This window comes from Barbus barbus (assembly GCF_936440315.1).
Source record: "Barbus barbus genome assembly, chromosome: 40".
Lineage (NCBI taxonomy): Eukaryota > Metazoa > Chordata > Actinopteri > Cypriniformes > Cyprinidae > Barbus > Barbus barbus.
The window spans coordinates 20,649,673-20,668,050 of record NC_136718.1 but is presented as its reverse complement, the minus strand read 5'-3'; the positions used below and the strand labels follow the sequence as shown (position 1 = coordinate 20,668,050).

At 38.1% G+C, this 18,378-nt stretch overlaps 1 protein-coding gene across 2 annotated transcripts in view; it reads left to right on the top strand.

The window, feature by feature from the left end:
- LOC306859741 (copine-9-like) overlaps window positions 1–18,378 on the top strand; it is a gene marked incomplete at its 5' end in the record, with an annotated part of 47,186 nt that overhangs the window by 5,437 nt on the left and 23,371 nt on the right. For both annotated transcript variants that reach the window (XM_079400968.1, XM_079400967.1), the window contains 4 exons: window positions 2,266–2,312; window positions 13,421–13,524; window positions 13,633–13,672; window positions 14,233–14,309. In XM_079400968.1, the coding sequence (XP_079257094.1) occupies window positions 2,266–2,312; window positions 13,421–13,524; window positions 13,633–13,672; window positions 14,233–14,309 (268 nt within the window). The remainder of the gene's footprint in view (window positions 1–2,265; window positions 2,313–13,420; window positions 13,525–13,632; window positions 13,673–14,232; window positions 14,310–18,378) is intronic.

Here is an 18,378-nt window from a genome sequence, read left to right as displayed (position 1 = left end):
GTGTGATGGACTGAAACTAAATAATTTATTGCTTCCTTGACCTATTATTAAATAGGAGTTTACACAAAATTGGATTCAGCATTTTAAATAATTGGTTTAATTTTTTAGTATTTGATGTAATTTTTAAAAATACCTCTTTTGCTGAGCTAAAAATGGAAAGTGATTAGGTCATATGACAACATTGTCATTGTCATGTACTATGATTTTCTTATTGTTTTATATTCTAATTAAAGAATATTAGGCAGAGCCTATTGTGTACTGCACAATATTCAGAAAACAATAAAAAAAAAACTTGTCTGGCATCTCAAACGTCTGCATGCATAAACTTTAATATAACTAGCATTTAAAATTTAGTGTTTACATATTCATTTAGAGCTTTTTGATTTTCTTGATTGACCAATGAGCATATAATTCTGACTGAGTTGTGTTTAATATTCTTAAGGGTAATAAAATGGTCGTCTTGCATGGTAATATAAACGTGGCCATATTTTGTTACTGCATTATTCAAAGTTTTTTTTTTCTCTGTCTCTCAGAGGGTCAACCACTGAGCCAGAAACACAAAGCATTTTTCCTTCCCAAATGATGTCAATAGCCATGAATGCTATTCACATTAATTATTTTGCTGTTGCCTTGAAAACAAGTGGGAAGGTTTCGGATGAGTTATTCATGGTTATTTGGTATGTGAAGCTATTGCTGAAAGTGTTGTACCCTTAGGGCATATCTTTTTTTCCTACTGCTTTTTCTAGTTATATCGAAGGGACTACTTTTTTTAGTTGAAAAAAGCTTGCTTTTTTTAAACCTGCCTTAGTCAGAGAAGCCAAAATTATAACATTTATTAATCCTTCACCCTAATGCTCACAGCAATCAAACGCTTGACTGACATCTGAGTTGCCGTAATTTGCACTGAGATTTATTCTAAATCAGTTCCTCGGTTGATCTGGCAAAAGTCATACCTGAATAGGTGTCTCTACTCTTCCTGAAATGCTTTTTGTGCTCTGATGATTGCTCTATGTAATTTATGTGAAATCGTTAAACGTTAGCCGGCTCAGTGTAGTTACTGCAGATTTTTCAAGGAGTTGAAAATAATGAATGTGGTCAGTCTCATCTTGTTCAGAGATTATGTATTCGTAATGCCCTGCTTCGAGTAACATTTGCATCTTGAAAAACAAGAAATGCTATTTTGGAGTGATTTGGTTTTGCTAGTTATGTCTAAATTCCTGGGCCATGAATTCTCAGGGGGGGAAATGAGAATTGTGCATGGAGTGTTAACTGACATAATTAAAAGGATACTTATTTGCACACAGGATACTTATTTTGATCTTATTTATAATATATGACCCAATTTACTGTCTAATGCAAACTCATAAACATCCATTTTGTTTTTATAATTAAAAGTTTAGCCAATTTACATATCCCCATTCATAACCATTACGTTTTAAGAAAGATTACATATAATACAAAAATATATCATATTTATTATTGAATTCTAATAATATATATATATATATATATATATATATATATATATATATATATATATATATATACTGTATACACACACACACACACACACACACATATATATATATACTGTATACACACACACACATATATATATATATATATATATATATATATATATTATATTCTATAATATAAATTATGTAATTAAACGATATTGAATACATAAATATTCATTCAGACACAAATAGCAGTTTTTCTAAGAAGGAATCTAATGTTACAATTTTTGTATCACAGCCTGAGACTCACAACTGATTGCTCTTTCACAGATCTTTTGGTGATAGCATGAGGTCTGTGAGCAGATTGTTGAGCAAATGTTCATGTCCAAATTCTTTATGCTCGAATTTTCATATTTTCGCCAAAAGCTTGCTGGCCGGAGACATTTCTGACATTTTCTCAAACTACCACCCATAGAGCTGCAGTCCATTTGTTGGTCAGGGCACTTCCTGTTTGGACTCCTCTTGAACGATTCAGTGCAGTAATTGATGAGTTAGATTCTCACACCTGCTGCTCCACACTTAACAGGCCTGGAGTTTGGACTAATACTCCATACTGGTCACAAGTAGGCACTTCTCCAAGCCATTTTCTAATTTAGATGGTAAGAATCTGATGAAGCTCTCAGTGAAGCACCTCCATTAGCTTTATTTAAGGAAACTCACTGTGCACATGCTGCAAGTGTTTTTATCAATTTATTGATTGTTTCTCTTTGTGTTTGACCATTATTTTTCCATTTTCTCTTCACAGTGGTTGTGTTGTATGTTCAAGGAATCGGTACTAAGGAGTGGAGAGAGGTTAGTATGCTTTATATACAGTATGAGCAGAACATATAGTGCTCAGCATGTTTGTTTTTTAGCCTTTTGAAAAACTGTATTATCAATTAATATAGTTTTGACCACAACTATAGAAGCTGCAATCAGGACACAATTTGCAGTTATATTGATGTGATCCGTTGTTGTACTTTTAGATCCACCTTGAAGTTTGTTTTCAATTCTGCTTATTATCAGATTGTAGTGTCTATCAGTCGATATTCTCCTCCATCCTCCTCCTCTATCTTCTCTTGTGTGGATGTTCTGTTTTTCTTTTTCTTTTATGATGTGTGTTCTTTTATTTTCCTTCCAGATAAATCTCATGAGACTGTTTCTTTTAGAAACAGTATCCATAAACTTGCAGAAGCTTTTAATTACAAAACATGAATAAAACATTAAATATTACTATTCTGTTATCTTCTAAGTTGGATTTTTCTACATATAGACTATAGCTTAAAACTTTGTTCAGTACATTTTTTTAAAGACGTTAATACTTTTATTCAGCAAAGGAGACAATAAATTGATCAAATGTGACAGTAAAGACATTTATAATGTTACAGAAGGTCTCTATTTCAAATAAATGCTGTTCTTTTGACTTTCTATTATTCGAAGAATCCTGAAAAAAAAACACCACAAAAATGTTATGCTGCACAACTGTTGTCAAGATTAATAATTAGAAATGTTTCTTGAGCAGAAGGATCATGTGACACTGAAGACGGGAGTGATAATGCTGAAATTTCAGCTTTGCGTCAGAGGAATAAACTACCTTTTAAAATATATTACAATAGAAAGTAGTTATTTTGAATTTTAATAATATTCCACAATATTAACTGTAACTGTTTGAACTGTTTGATCAAATAAAGACAGCCTTGGTGAGCATAAGAGACTTCTTACCAAAAACAATCTACCAATGGTAAACTAATTCTGAATAGTAGAAAATTTAGAAAACAAATTATTTAAAACATATAAGTACATAAGTCTGATTTTATGAAAAATTAATTATCATAAAAAGTATTATTTAGATGTTCCATCCATCCATCCATCTTCTTCCGCTTATCCGGGGCCGGGTCGCGGGGGCAGCAGTCTAAGCAGAGATGCCCAGACTTCCCTCTCCCTAGACACTTCCTCCAGCTCTTCCGTGGGGACACCGAGGCGTTCCCAGGCCAGCCGGGAGACATAGTCTCTCCAGCGTGTCCTAGGTCTTCCCCGGGGTCTCCTCCCAGTGGGACGCGCCTGGAACACCTTCCCAGGAAGGCGTCCAGGAGGCATCCGGAACAGATGCCCGAGCCACCTCAGCTGACCCCTCTCAATGTGAAGGAGCAGCGGCTCTACTCTGAGCTCCTCCCGAGTGACCGAGCTTCTCACCCTATCTCTAAGGGATCGCCCAGCCACCCTGCGGAGAAAGCTCATTTCAGCCGCCTGTATCCGGGATTATTTAGATGTTGTTCTACTGAAATGCTTAATTTATTAATTGAAAATTATGAATTAAAAGCAAAACAAAACCACAGGGCAAAACATGCAAACTGAAACAGATATCACACAATAAGCACAGACTAGCTCTGACACTACCAAACTGAAAACACAGGGAAAGTAAGAAATTAAACAAGGTACAGGTGAACATAATCAACCAATGAGTAATTATTACAAACTGGCAAATTAAACAGGAAACAGAATCAAAATACAGGAAGAGAAATTAACACAGAATGTGACACTCATAAAATACAGAAATGGATAAAAGCAAAGAATTTGTTTCCAGTGCTGGACTGTCCAGTTCGCTGTGCTTTTGGGTGTTTTATTGCCTCCCATTGTTTGAAAATCATCTTAAGAACCTTTTGGCAGAATTGTAAATGCAGCTACTAATTGTATCCCACCACCTTGCCAGGATTTGAGGAAGCAGCAGTCTCGGTGTCAAATTGAGTGTCGAAAAAAAAAACAGTTTTCCATTGGAAATTGGAGGAATGCAGTGAGCGCTCTGGACTTCTCTAGAGATATCTCGCTCTCCGGATGGCATCATGAAATATTCACTGTACTTTTATATAGCTGCTGTGTACCTGGACCAGTGGCTTTCTCCACATGCATATCAACACTCAAGTGCCCACTCACATTACAAGTACTTCCAAAAGCAAGCATAGCAACTGCATTATAAACAGCCAGCTCCCCTAAACAGATAACGCAGCAACCAACGGTCAAGGACCGATCGGCTCCAGGAACTTCTCCTGGAGCAGATAATGGAAAGCGTGGATACTAAGTTGATAGGTGGGATTATGTGTCTGGGGTGTTGAGAACATGATCTTGGGTCTGAATCTGAGTTAGGAATCAATAGTTCATTACTCTGTGCTGTCGGTGAGCTCCAGCAAGGACTCCTGCCCAATGGGAATTACTGTCTGATTGCTTTAGGGGGTGTGTACGTTGGCAGGAAGCTGTACGAGCTCACACTGAGCTGCTATTCCTGCCCCACATTCATGCAGAGCTCAGGCTGCTGTTGAGTCTGCCGAGAGAAGGGAAGTCTGAGGGCTGATTTTACTTCTAATCATGAAAATATGATCATAGCAACTGTTATTATGCTTTGGCACATCGGTAGTTCCTTCTGTGCAGATTTTACATGCAGCTGAGTGAATAATATTAGCTTCTTTTATGCTTCTCTGTTCTATTCATCTCAAGCTCCATGTTTCATTGGAGGGTAGTGGCATCTATTATATTTGTCTTTACTGTATACAAGTTTTGGCAAGAAAAATAGTCAAGATAATGTTTTTTAATACATTAACTATAATTACATTATAATTTTCACTCCCTCCAGGAAATAAACGACACCGTGGTTCTGGTTACTGATGGATTTATTGCTCTTGTCATCCTTCACATCACGTTCACCATCAATGAATCCACCGTCAAACTACAGTATAACAATGTAAAGATTTGTTCACATACACTATAAAGAGGTAAATACAAATACACTCGGGAAACACAAACGTAATACACATACCTCGCTGGCTGCATATAACCAAGAGGGAAATGAGTTCACTTGAAAATATCCGGTTCAAAAAACAAAAATGAAAACCATCTTTTTTACTTCTTCACTCAAACACGAGTAACTTTGTAATACACACACAGAGAATAATTTCTGACCAAATATGTGTTTTTCCTGTTGCACCTTTTTTAAAATGTCCGAGTGCAACGCAAAATGTACTTTAGTTCCTAGTTAACATCGACACTCAATATTCATGATTGAATTAAACAAATATAACAAAAACATGTTAAATAACAGAAAAATAAGTATAGCAGTTATACTCCCACCAAATGACTATTTTGTCATTTGACTTCAGAATTGAAATCCTTTCACACCTTAATTTCAACCATAAGTATGCCTTAAACCTTACAGTAACAAAATACTGTATTTATGAAATAGCAACCATAACCTTTATTCTGCTTCAAGCAGTAAAACTGTCTTTTGTACAGGCCTATCAAGGTAGACTGGCTTGGAAATGCGTTTTCCTTGGCTATCTAAGGTCGAGTCACTAATTAACAGTTTCACCTTTCGAACCATTCCATCAGTGCTTGGATATACCTCTGTTACCCTGGCCAATCTCCATTGGTTACGTGGAGAACTGTCCTCCTGCAGGATGACAATGTCGTTAACCTTCGTATTTCTCTTCTCTTTCTGCCATATTTGTCTTTGCTGAAGATTAAGGAGATATTCCTTCTTCCACCTCGACCAAAACTCGTTTGCCAAAAATTGCACTTGGCGCCATCTCTTGCGCAAGTATAGATCCTGACTCACAAACTCACCTGGAGGTGGGAATATTATGTTAGACTTCATCATAAGAATATGATTGGGCGTGAGAGGTTCGAGGCTTGTTGGGTCATTTAAATGCTCGGTTGTTAGAGGTCTACTATTTATAATAGCCATCACTTCATACAGAAAGGTTCTGAGCGAGGCACTGTCGAGTCGTTTAGCAGACTGGTCAAGGATTGCGGTTAAAACACTTCTGATCGTCCTTATCTGTCTCTCCCAGACGCCTCCCATGTGGCTTGATGATGGGAAGTTCATTATGAACTCACATCCATGTTCCTTTAACTGTTCATGATCCAAATTCTTCATTGCATTCATGAACTCTCCTCTTGCACCTACGAAGTTAGTGCCTTGATCACATCTCAACTGTCTTACATGTCCGCGTATCGCGATGAATGCACGCAATGCGTTGATAAAAGCATCTGTAGTGAGGTCATCAAGCATTTCAATATGTACGGCTCTAGAGCACATACAGGTGAAAATAAGACCATATTTCTTTAGTTCCTTCCTTACGTCCTTCACATAGAACGGTCCAAAACAATCTATGCCACAATATGTGAAAGGAGGTGTCATTTCCATTCTTTCCTCTGGCAAATCTGCCATTTTTGGATCTTGTGTGTTCCTTCTGTATTTTCTGCATGTTGTGCACTTGTAAATGTGTGAGGCAACTGCACTACTGCATCCTATAATCCATACTCCATTGGATCGTAATTCGTTGGCAGTTATTCCTCTTCCTTGATGATGCATCCTTTCATGGTAGTGCTTAATAAGCAATGATGATACATGGCTCTTATTTGGCACTATAGCAGGATACTTGACATGCGGATGAAGAACAGATCTTGTCAAACGTCCTCCAACCCTAAGCACCCCATGCTCATCTACAAACGGACTCAGTTTGTGTAGTTTGTTTACTTTGTCTTTGGGTTTTATTTCCTTGCCTTGCTTTATATCTCTGATTTCACTGCTGAATGCTTTCCTCTGAGCCAACTTGATTATAAACAGTTCTGCTTCTTTTCTTTCTTCGATACTTGTAGCTCCACTTACTTTATCTTTGATGCCCTTGATCTGCTTAGCATGGCGCTTTAGAAGAGCGATAGCCTTGACAGCTCTTTTCCAGTCAGAGAACTTTGTTAGGCGGTCTAGCAATGACCTCTCCTTCCTCACCTTGTTGTTGAGCACCAGGGCCTTTCGAAGTTCCGGATCATCATCATAGACTTCTCCCACCCTAACATCTCCTCTGGGTAGCTCTCTTTCCCATAAAAAATCTGGGCCAGTGAACCAATTTGAAGCAACAAGCTGATCTGCGGAGAGACCTCTCGACGCATAATCCGCAGGATTATCTTCAGACCTTACAAAGTGCCATTGTTCAGGATCTGTAGTGGACTTGATTCTTTGGATTCTGTTCGCTACAAACACATGAAACCGTCTGGCATCATTGTTTATATAGCCGAGGACGACCTTTGAGTCAGTCCAAAAATGTTCTTGAAGACCCTCTATTTCCAGCTCATTTCTGAGCATAACACTTGTTCTTGCTGCAACAACTGCAGCTGACAACTCAAGCCGTGGAACTGTGGTTATCTTGGTAGGAGCAACTCGTGCTTTACCCATGACTAGAGTGCAATGAACATCTCCCTTGACGTCGACTGCTCTGAGGTAAGTACATTGCCCATAACCGATGACGCTTGCATCTGAGAAGTGGTGAAGTTCGTACTGCTTGACATCCTCGAAGTTATCTGGGATATAACACCTTCTGATCCTTACATTAGATAAGTTTCGAAGATCATGTAGCCAGATTTCCCACTGTGCTCGCAGCTCTTGTGGGAGTGGTTCATCCCAAGTTACTTTGTCTCGACACAGTTGTTGTAGAATCTGCTTTCCACGGAGAATAAAAGGCGCTACAAACCCCAATGGGTCGTAGATAGAAGCTACTGTAGCAAGTACTCCTCTTCTGGTATTTGGGTGTTCCTTGACAGTCACTCTGAACTGGAAGTCATCAGAGGATACACACCATAGAACGCCAAGAGCTCTTTCCATGAGTGGCTCTCCCAAAGCCATATCCATGGCTTTGACACTTTCAGCACACTCGTCCTTCGGTATTGATTTCAATACCTCCTTGCTATTGGAGATAAATTTGTGTAGTCTCAGCTTGCCTGTGCTGCAAAGCTCTCTCGCTTCCTTAATCATTTGGATTGCTTCAGCATCAGATGTTGTGCACACGAGTCCATCATCAACATAAAAATTCCTTTGGATAAACTTAACAGTGCTTGGGTTAAATTTATCCTGACCTTGAGCGGCTAGATGCTTAAGTCCAAAATTGGCACATCCAGGTGAGGAAGCTGCCCCAAATAGGTGGACCTTCATCCGAAAAATTGAGGGTGGAGACTCTAGATCACTGTTCTCCCACCATAAGAACCTTAGGTAGTCTTGGTGCTCAGGCCTTACATGGAACTGGTGAAACATTTTTTCCACGTCACACATAATGGCAATCGGGCCTTTGCGAAACCTACAAAGAACTCCCACCAAGGTGTTTGTGAGTTCCGGACCAGTAAGAAGTTGGTCATTCAGTGACGTTTCTTGGAACCTTGCTGAGCAATCAAAAACCACTCGTATCTTCCCAGGCTTTTGGGGGTGGTATACGCCATGATGGGGAATATACCAGACTGGTTGATTGTTCAGCTCTTCTTCAGGGACCTTTTCTGCGTCGCCACGAGCAATGATGTCTTTCATAAACCCCAAGTAGTCAGTGCAGTATTGCTGGTCTCTCCTGAGCTTTCGCTTCAAGGACATTAGACGTTGAACAGCACATGATTTATTATTTGGTAGATTTGGTCTTTCTTGTTTGAAAGGTAAGGGCATTTCAAAATGACCGTCTTGCTTCTGTCTGATTCCGTCTTTCAGTTTAGCCAAGAAGCGAAGATCTTCTTGAGAAAAGGTTACCTCTTCTCCACCTCTCTCACTGAAATCAGATTCCAACATCTTAATTATGTCATCTGGAGTGACCATTTCACTGACCTGGGTATTGCAAACATAGTGGACTTCTCTTTTAAGCTTGACCATTGCATTCAATTCAGGCATGACTTGTTTTACGATAATGCGATGACTTACTCCAATTGCATCACCGTAGTGTTCACCTGGGTCACCATAACTCACTATGCTCCAACCTAAGTCTGTCTTCTGAGCAAATGGCTGGCTTTCCTCTCCACAAACGACTTCTCGTGGCATTAGAGCTTGTGGGCAATTGTATCCAATCAACAGACCAATTTCACAATCCTTTTGAGGCGCGATGTGGTCAGCAAGATGCTCCAAATGCGGCCATGCCTTTGCTGTCTCAGGAACTGGGATGTGTGTGCGATTAGCAGGGATGAAGTCACGAGTGTAAACTGTTGGCACTGTTAACCTTTTAGAGGAAAATAGGCCCCTTATTTGTAGGCTATTAAGTCTTTTACAGTGAATGATTGTCCCCTTTGATGACATCGTAGATAGTTTTAACTTCACTTGTTCAGTGTTTGTATCAAGAACATCTGCCACTTCATCAAGAATGAATGAAGAGTCACTCTGTGTATCTAACAGAGCATAGACGAGAACTTCCTTGTCTGGATCACTTTGCGTTGACACATAGACAGGTACTATTGCCGACGTCTGTGTGCTATTAGTATCTTGCACAACTCTGTTAGAGGTTGTTTCCCTTGTAACGTCTTGTGGTTGAGTTCTCTCCTTAGATTGTTCTTTCTTTAGTTCATGGTCCCCTTTTGAGCGTTCTGCGTGCAGGCATGTGGGGTGCCTCTTTGAGCATGAATCGCAGACCATCCGGTTACTGCAGCTCTTAGACTGGTGGCCAGGGCTCAAACAGCCGAAGCACAGTTTTTCACTTTGTATAAATTTTACACGGTCAGCAACTGGCTTCTCTCTTAATTTGTAACACTTGTGTAAGCTGTGTCCTGGTTTTTTACAAAACACACACGTCACCATTTTTCTTTCACTGGTGTTTGTTGTGAAGATCTTGGCACCTACAGTTTGGTTCTTAGGGATCATAATGTTCTGGCTCCTGATCCTTGCTTTATCAGACTCAATTTGTCGTAAAGCATGGAAGGATGTAATGGGGTTGCAAACGATGCTAGCCTCCATTGAAAGGAACGTCACAAAATAACTGAAGCTTGGGAACCTTCCGTGTTCAAGTAGATATTGTGTGGCTGTTCGGTTCCATCCGGAGCTTAACCAGTCAGGTAACTTGGCAGCAAGTTTTTGATTCTCAATTCCATCATTAAGAATGTGGAGACTTTCATTATTAGCCATAGCACTTTCGCAACTGCGTAAAAGGTCCACAAATTTCCTCAACTCAGCACTCTCCTTTGAAGCTATTTTTGCCCATGCATGTAGTTTGTCTCGGAAAGCCTTGGCAATTACAAAGGGTTGGCCATACCTTTCATTGAGCAGATCCCATGCTGCATTGTATGAATCTTCTGAACCAGCCAAAAAATGACCTTCTAAGGCTTCTCTAGCAGCTCCTCCGACATATTTTTGAAGGAAGAAGACTTTCTCTGGAGTTGGAATATTCTTTTTCTCTATAAGTGTCTGAAAGGACGATTTCCAATGATTAAACTTGAGTGGATCTCCACTAAAGATTGAAGGCTCTGGAATGGGTAACCTGTTTGCTGTCATAGCTTCAGCTAAGACCTTCACCAGCTCTCGCATGTCATTTTGGAGTTCACTTCTTGGAGTCACATCTCTGAGTGGTGGTGGATGCTGATCAGCAAAACTCGCTTGATTGATTATCTGCATATCAGTAGGCATCTCAGCTTTAAAGTTTTGTGGTACAAAGTCTTGGGTTGGATAGAACTCATTTGCATTGTACACTTGAAGCTTTGCTTTGGCTGCATTAAGCCTCTTCAACTCTTCCAAACGCTCAAGCTCTCTTTTCAAATTTTCAACTGACCTTTTTCTTGCAGCATTCTCTTCATGCTGACTCTTTAATAGAGCAGCCTCTTGTCTTTCTCTTTCTATCTTGCGTTCGATTTCTTCCTTTTCTCTTTGAAGACGGCGAGTTAATGCAGCTGCTTCTTGGTCTTCAGCTATCAACCTATCCTCAGCTTCAAGTCTCTGCAATTCTGCTTGGTGGCTTTCTTGTTCACCCATAATCTTCAATACAGCCTGTGTATGCGCATACTCAGCAGCAGCTTCTTGTCTTTTGGATGAGGATACAGAAGAGTGAATGGAATTAGACTTAGAATTACTGCCCTGAAATGAAACACTGGAGGTTGAAGACGCAAATACAGATGAAGCATCAGGCCAAATAATCTCCTCCTCATTTCCTTGAATTTGAGACTGTGCATTCTGTATTACAATTCTGGTGACGGATGCACATCTGTCCAACTTGCGTCTCATGTCATGAGCTGGGCTGTCAATCTTTCGGTATTCATCATACACACTGTTCAGCTCAGATTCTTCTCTTTGAATACCTTTAATGTGTTCTTGAAGGATATCACTGGGATTTTGTTTGATTACAGATTTTTTAGCCACCTTAGTCAGAACCTTCCAGCGTTCATAAATACTGTCAAAGCGAAGTAATAATCCTTTCACCTTTTCCTTCTGAAATTCCTTACCCTTTTCTGTTAATGTTCGATCTCTTTCACTTCTACGAGGCCTTACAGGCTGTACTACTTGTTGTACAACGACAGACTTCTCTGACCCTTGTTCCTTTTCACTTGTTTGTGACATCTTACATTATCTGGGAAATTGCTGTACTCACGTAACATTAGCTGTGTAATTAACAGCAGAAAAGTTTTTTTTTTTTTTTTTTACAAAACTGAAGCGAACAATCAAATTAAATTAGGTCAATGTCCTTTAGATCAACCCTTCAATTAAAGCAAAACACTGTACAGGCTTAGTCAATTACACTTGACAAGATGCTTATGGCCACATTTAAGTGAACATACTTAGAAAATAATAAAAACTTCAAAAAACTGAAAGATATTGGCCAGCTTAAAATGTGCACAAAATAATTCTCCTTCAAATTGTCACTTACTTTCTTCAATAGACAATATCAATAAATTTCCCTTATACAATTTAAAACCACAGGCATTATTAAGGTTACAAAACAGTCCTTTGTAGTGTTCAAACTTATTGTCACCTTTCAGAACACAAGCGTAAGTGTCTGACTTATGGACGTCTTAATGAAACACTGATGAGCTGCAGGTCCTTAATGTTAAACATGGGCTTATCTGTATAACGTTAGTTCCCGTCTTGCCGAGTTGTAACACAGCAGGTCCGGGCCGAGCACGAGCAGGTTCGGGAACGTTGACGCAGTCGAGTTTGACTTTCACTCCCTCCAGGAAATAAACGACACCGTGGTTCTGGTTACTGATGGATTTATTGCTCTTGTCATCCTTCACATCACGTTCACCATCAATGAATCCACCGTCAAACTACAGTATAACAATGTAAAGATTTGTTCACATACACTATAAAGAGGTAAATACAAATACACTCGGGAAACACAAACGTAATACACATACCTCGCTGGCTGCATATAACCAAGAGGGAAATGAGTTCACTTGAAAATATCCGGTTCAAAAAACAAAAATGAAAACCATCTTTTTTACTTCTTCACTCAAACACGAGTAACTTTGTAATACACACACAGAGAATAATTTCTGACCAAATATGTGTTTTTCCTGTTGCACCTTTTTTAAAATGTCCGAGTGCAACGCAAAATGTACTTTAGTTCCTAGTTAACATCGACACTCAATATTCATGATTGAATTAAACAAATATAACAAAAACATGTTAAATAACAGAAAAATAAGTATAGCAGTTATAATAATTTTGAGTGTATGAAATCAGCGGGAGCCAGATTCCACCACGGAATACAAAAATAAAAGGAAATGTAGATTTTTTTTTTTTCTCAGAATGCTGAGTTCATATCACACAATTCTGACTTTGGTTCCTGCATTTTTGAAAAAGAGAAAAACAAACAAACAATTGCAAAATCTAAACTCAGAATTCAGAATAACATTACACTGAAAAAAAAAAAATAGGTAGGCTAATTGTGCCTTTTATCGCACAATTTTGACTTCTCAGAATTGGAAGTCTATATCTCGCAATTTTGAGTTTATGTCTCAATTCTGAAAAATTTTTAAACTCTGAAAAACTATCTAATTGTGATATCTCAGAATTGCAAAGTCAGTTTATTTTTTTTATTTTTTTTAAATGTTAGCCATATTGGTGTTTTTCAGTTTTAATAAAAAATATTTTATTATCTAGCCATGAAAACATGTAATATAACGATGCATCTTTCATTCTTTTTTAGTTTGGTCGAACAGAAGTGATTGACAACACTCTCAACCCGGACTTTGTGAGGAAGTTTGTCTTGGATTACTTCTTTGAAGAAAAGCAGAACCTTCGGTTTGACGTGTAAGTGGATGACAACACTTTTCTGCCCTTAGTTTCAAGAAAAAAACCATTAGACTGATAAAATGCATTTTAGACATTCACTTTCAATGTTTTGCTTATTTGACGCAGATACAATGTGGACTCCAGAAGCTCAAACATCTCAAAGCATGTAAGTAAACTTTAATGTCCCACATGTTGTGCTAATGGATAGACAAGTCACGATGCAATGCCTGCAAGTTTTACTCTGTTGATTTAATGTCTTTTCTGCTACAATGGACATGGATGACAGAAGGTACAAGCTGTAAATGAGTGTAATTTATCCACTGCTTGTTTTCTATGTCATGCCAAAAATAGTTACAAAGAGAATGCAATTTGTTTTTTGAGTTCTCATTGTTTGGAAAAAAAAAGTGTCACGTTCAAAGCCCAGACTCTCTGCGTCCTTTAAATCTGCATGAAAGAGTCTGTCGTAGTCCTCAAAGTCTCGTCTTGTTTTTCTCTTTTTTTTTGCTTGCTTTTTTGTATGCATTTCCATGTCATTGATTCACCCCTTCCATTGCTTAGAGTTTCATCAGCCAGGCCTCACCTGTCTTTATACTCAGTGACATACAGTATCCAAGGTGAGTCCTCATACCATCTTTCTGAGATTTTCCAGACAGGACTGTCACTGCTTATTTGTGTCTGTGGAGCAGGAACCCCACAGATTTACCTTCATTGTTTTGTCTCCCACAGTCCTTCCTCGGCCAGACTTTCTGCACTCTAGGAGAGATTATTGGATCCTCTGGGTCAAGACTGGAGCGGGTGCTTTCGTAAGTCTTTGATTATTTTCCACCCTTGATACGACGTTGAAGAAGAAACAGTACCATGGAAACAGTTTTTAAAAGTTCTCCAAATCCTATGGGGTCTCTAATCAGGCCACAGATTTAACCACATGGAAGACATAAGTTCATCTGGCCCGCATGGCCCAGCTGAGCTCATTTATATAGCAAGTGCTCTCACGACGATTATTAGACAAAAGGGTTGATAAATTGGTCTTTTGTGCAGCTTGCGGTTCGAAATGCTTTTATGCTCTCCAGCTCTTTGACGACGCTTCTAAAATCAGTGCTTTTAACTGCAGTCGAGGTGCTTGTTTTGGGTTTCTCAGTATATCAGACCTTCTGTGTCCATATCAATCCAGAGCAGGTCTGTGTACGAATATATCCCAAAGCTTTGGCGAGGGGTTAAAAAGGGAAACTAATTAAGCTTCTACTCAAGTAAGGATGGCACTCTGGTGACTGGGACATTTTAACATTAAGATACAGGCTGCCACCGTCCAGCATATCTGGGTCACATCAGTGATTTATTTCTTTTATAAATAAAAAAGAAATGATTTTATCATTTATTATAAAAAAAAACAAATTTATTCTATCTTCATGTGTTCATGTCTTATCACCACTTGAATGCACATAAGTTTCATATATGATCTACACATATGATCTACATGTTCTCTGATCCTCCCATTTTTGCTGATCGTCTTGTATTCGGACCGTAACTCATTCAGGACATGCGCTAGGGCTGTCCTTACCGTAATATACCTAGAACACGGATTGCCGTAAAAACTATGTCAATGGCGGGGAAGCGTTGTCTCTGAATTGACGAGATATCTCAATGGCGGGGAATGAGATAATTACAGTTAATAGTTAACAATAGTTAACAATAAAATTACTATATATGAAGCAAAACACGATTAATGCTTATACAAGTTAAATTTTAATATATAAAAGGTTTCAAGTCACTTTGTCAGTTGTAATTTCAGTTTTTTTAACTTAATATTTATATATATATTTTTTTACTTTACTGCTTTACATCAATTAACGAAAAGATTATCAGTAGTTTTAGTTAATAACAATTCTGGATATGAAATAAAATTAAATCTGAATATATATAAAAGGTTTTAAGTCACTTTATTTTAGTTGTTATTTCCATTAAGATTTTTTTGGTTTATATTTTTCTTTATTTTATATGATAGCTTTACATCAATTACTGAAAACGATATTTAATAGTCAACAGTAACGACAATGGATGACATATAAAGCAAAAATATGCAATTAATGTGTTGAAATGTGAAATTCACATGCTTTTCCATAATGGGGCTCAGTGACCGGAATATAAGCTGTTTTAAGTCACTTTAATAAGAAAGCAAAATGAAAAACATTGAAGATATGGCTAGACAGTGTGACTAAACCCCTTAAGAACATGAAAAATAGTTTGTAAGTCCCTTCCAACAGCTGGTTTTCTTTGCCGAAGAACATGACAGGCACTGTGCACGCGCTCTGTATCGCAGCATGGTCAACGGGAGCTTTTTGCGAATGCGTCTGATGGTGACACGGCATGGGGCAAAAAACACTAAATGGACCGTCTCCTTTTGGCCTTTGTGTCACGCTTTCTGCTGTGCTGTGCAAGCGGATTAGGAAAAAGGTTGGCGGCAATAGGCATATTTTAGTAGGTCAGCCCGTCTCTCTAAAGAGCTAGTGGGCAGATACTGTAACACACTGGGGTGGAAGTGTGGAGGAAGAGGTACTACTCTATTACCTGCTGGTTTCTATGGCAACCCACCAAGACTAGTGGCTTTTCAATTACATAGCACTGCATTTGGGCAAATACATCTAATTCCCTCTGTTTTTGCAAGTCCAGGGAGTCCTAAGGACAAGAGATGCCAAGGGAGGTTCGGATATGGGGATATGGGGATTTGAGGTTCCGCGCCACATTTGGGGACCCTTCGGGCTTGATTTTTCTCCAGCCTCATTTCCACATGTGAGCGTGGTGGATTTGTGGAGAAAATATGCGTGGATAGAAGAGAGCCATATACTGTCAGGCTGAGCAAAATATTTTTAGACAACCTGGTTTCGGTCCAGGAATGTTTGAGATGAGAGAATGTAAAATGCTGTACAATAACAAGACCGGGTGTCAATATTTCAGCTCGGGGTTTTAAATTGTCAAAGAATGCAATCTATTTGCCACGTATGAGTATTGAAAATATTTAAAATAAGCTCCAAAAATACATCTCGCTACGCAGGTAGGAAGAATTACTCTATCAGAAGGTGGGTAATTTGTCATTGGTCATTGTTGAAAAACAAATTACCTAATTTTACGGCCATGTGTTTTTCTACACACTCGATCAATCTATTTCATACATAATTCGTTATTTAACTCCCTACCCCCCACCACACACACACACACACACACACACACACACAAACTGAGCTTCTAATTAGCTAAAAAGAAAGCATGACATTTTCTGTGAAAATACCTCAGTGTTGGAGACATTCATCATAGTAGCGGCGCTGTCACAGGTTTATACTGAGATGTATGAGGGTGAAGTGTGTCCAGATAAACTGCCAAGCACACTGCTGTCCGTGTACTGGTGGCTATCACACTTAGACATCACTAGCTCAAATGGATTTTCACACTCCATTGCATGGAAAACAATTACATGTTCAATACAGTACAGATGTTTCATAGATTTTTGACACATTAGACATCTGTTGTGCATTAAAAATACATTATATAAATGAACATTAAATTAAAGAAATATATAGAATTTATATATTATGAATGTATTACCTACTGTAGTCAATGACCAGTATATTGGATAGGCCAACTATTGGCTCATATTTGGCTATTTTTAGATTATCTAACATGAGTGACATTCATGTGGCTCAGTATGATAAAAGTCACTGATGTTCAGTACATACAGTAATTAGTGGTATATACTCTGAACAAACCAATAACTAAGTTGTGCTGTACTGTGTGCACCATAAATGAGATGTTAGATAGTAAAGCTTGTTGAGGAAAGGTGTGCTATTACTTGTCTAAGTGACTTATTTTTGCCTCTCGGACAAAATAGAGAAAAATCCATTAGAGTTGCATTGAAGAATGGATCTGAGCCATTTTTAGAGACCAGAATATCATAGAATCTTGCTCTTTTGATTTAGACAACATATTAAAACCGTTTAGCAAAGACCATTCAAAGCACCGTGGAGTCACTTTTACATGAAATTTTGAAAAATTATTTAAATGTAAATAATAGAAAAATTATTTATTAGCAGTTATTAGTGATATTAGTCATACTAATTATAATTTTATTTCTTTATAATGGTAATTAATGATAACTTTAATACTTTTTTTATTATATTAAATGCATTAAAATGGTTCATTACAAGTAATAGAGTTCATTAACCTATCTGTAGACTATTTACACACTGCAAAAAAGGCTTATCTTACTTAGTATTTTTGTTTTGTTGCTAGTTGAAATATGTAAAGATTCTTAAATCAAGATGCTTTTACTAGATAAGCAAAATGACAAGATATTTAGTCAGGGAAAAATTTGCTTAAAGCCAGTAAAATTATCTGTCAGTGGTGGGGTAAGCAAAATGCACTTAATTAATTTTTTTCCCCCTAGGAAACAAGACTAAATATATTGTGTCATTTTGCTTATCTAGTAAATGCATCTTGATTTTAAGAATTTTTAGATATTTTGACAAAAATAGTAAGATTAAACAGGCAAAATAAGTCATTTAGAAAAGTAGCACAACTCTCCTCAACAAGCTTCACTATCTAAGGTCTCATTTATAAAACAAACAGTACAGCACAGAACAGCATGGCTTTTAATACTTCAGGTTACTGGCTTGTTCATAGAACACATACCACTAATTATTTACTGCACATCTGTGTTTTTTATCATATCGCTGTTGTTGTTTTGTATCATGCATAACAACAACTCTCAATGGTGATAAAACCAGTTCAATGCATAGCCTCTTGGGGCTTTAATTTGTAACACGGCTCTTCAACTGGCATGTAAATGTGGCAAGATCATGCAGCCAAGCATTGTTGTTCATG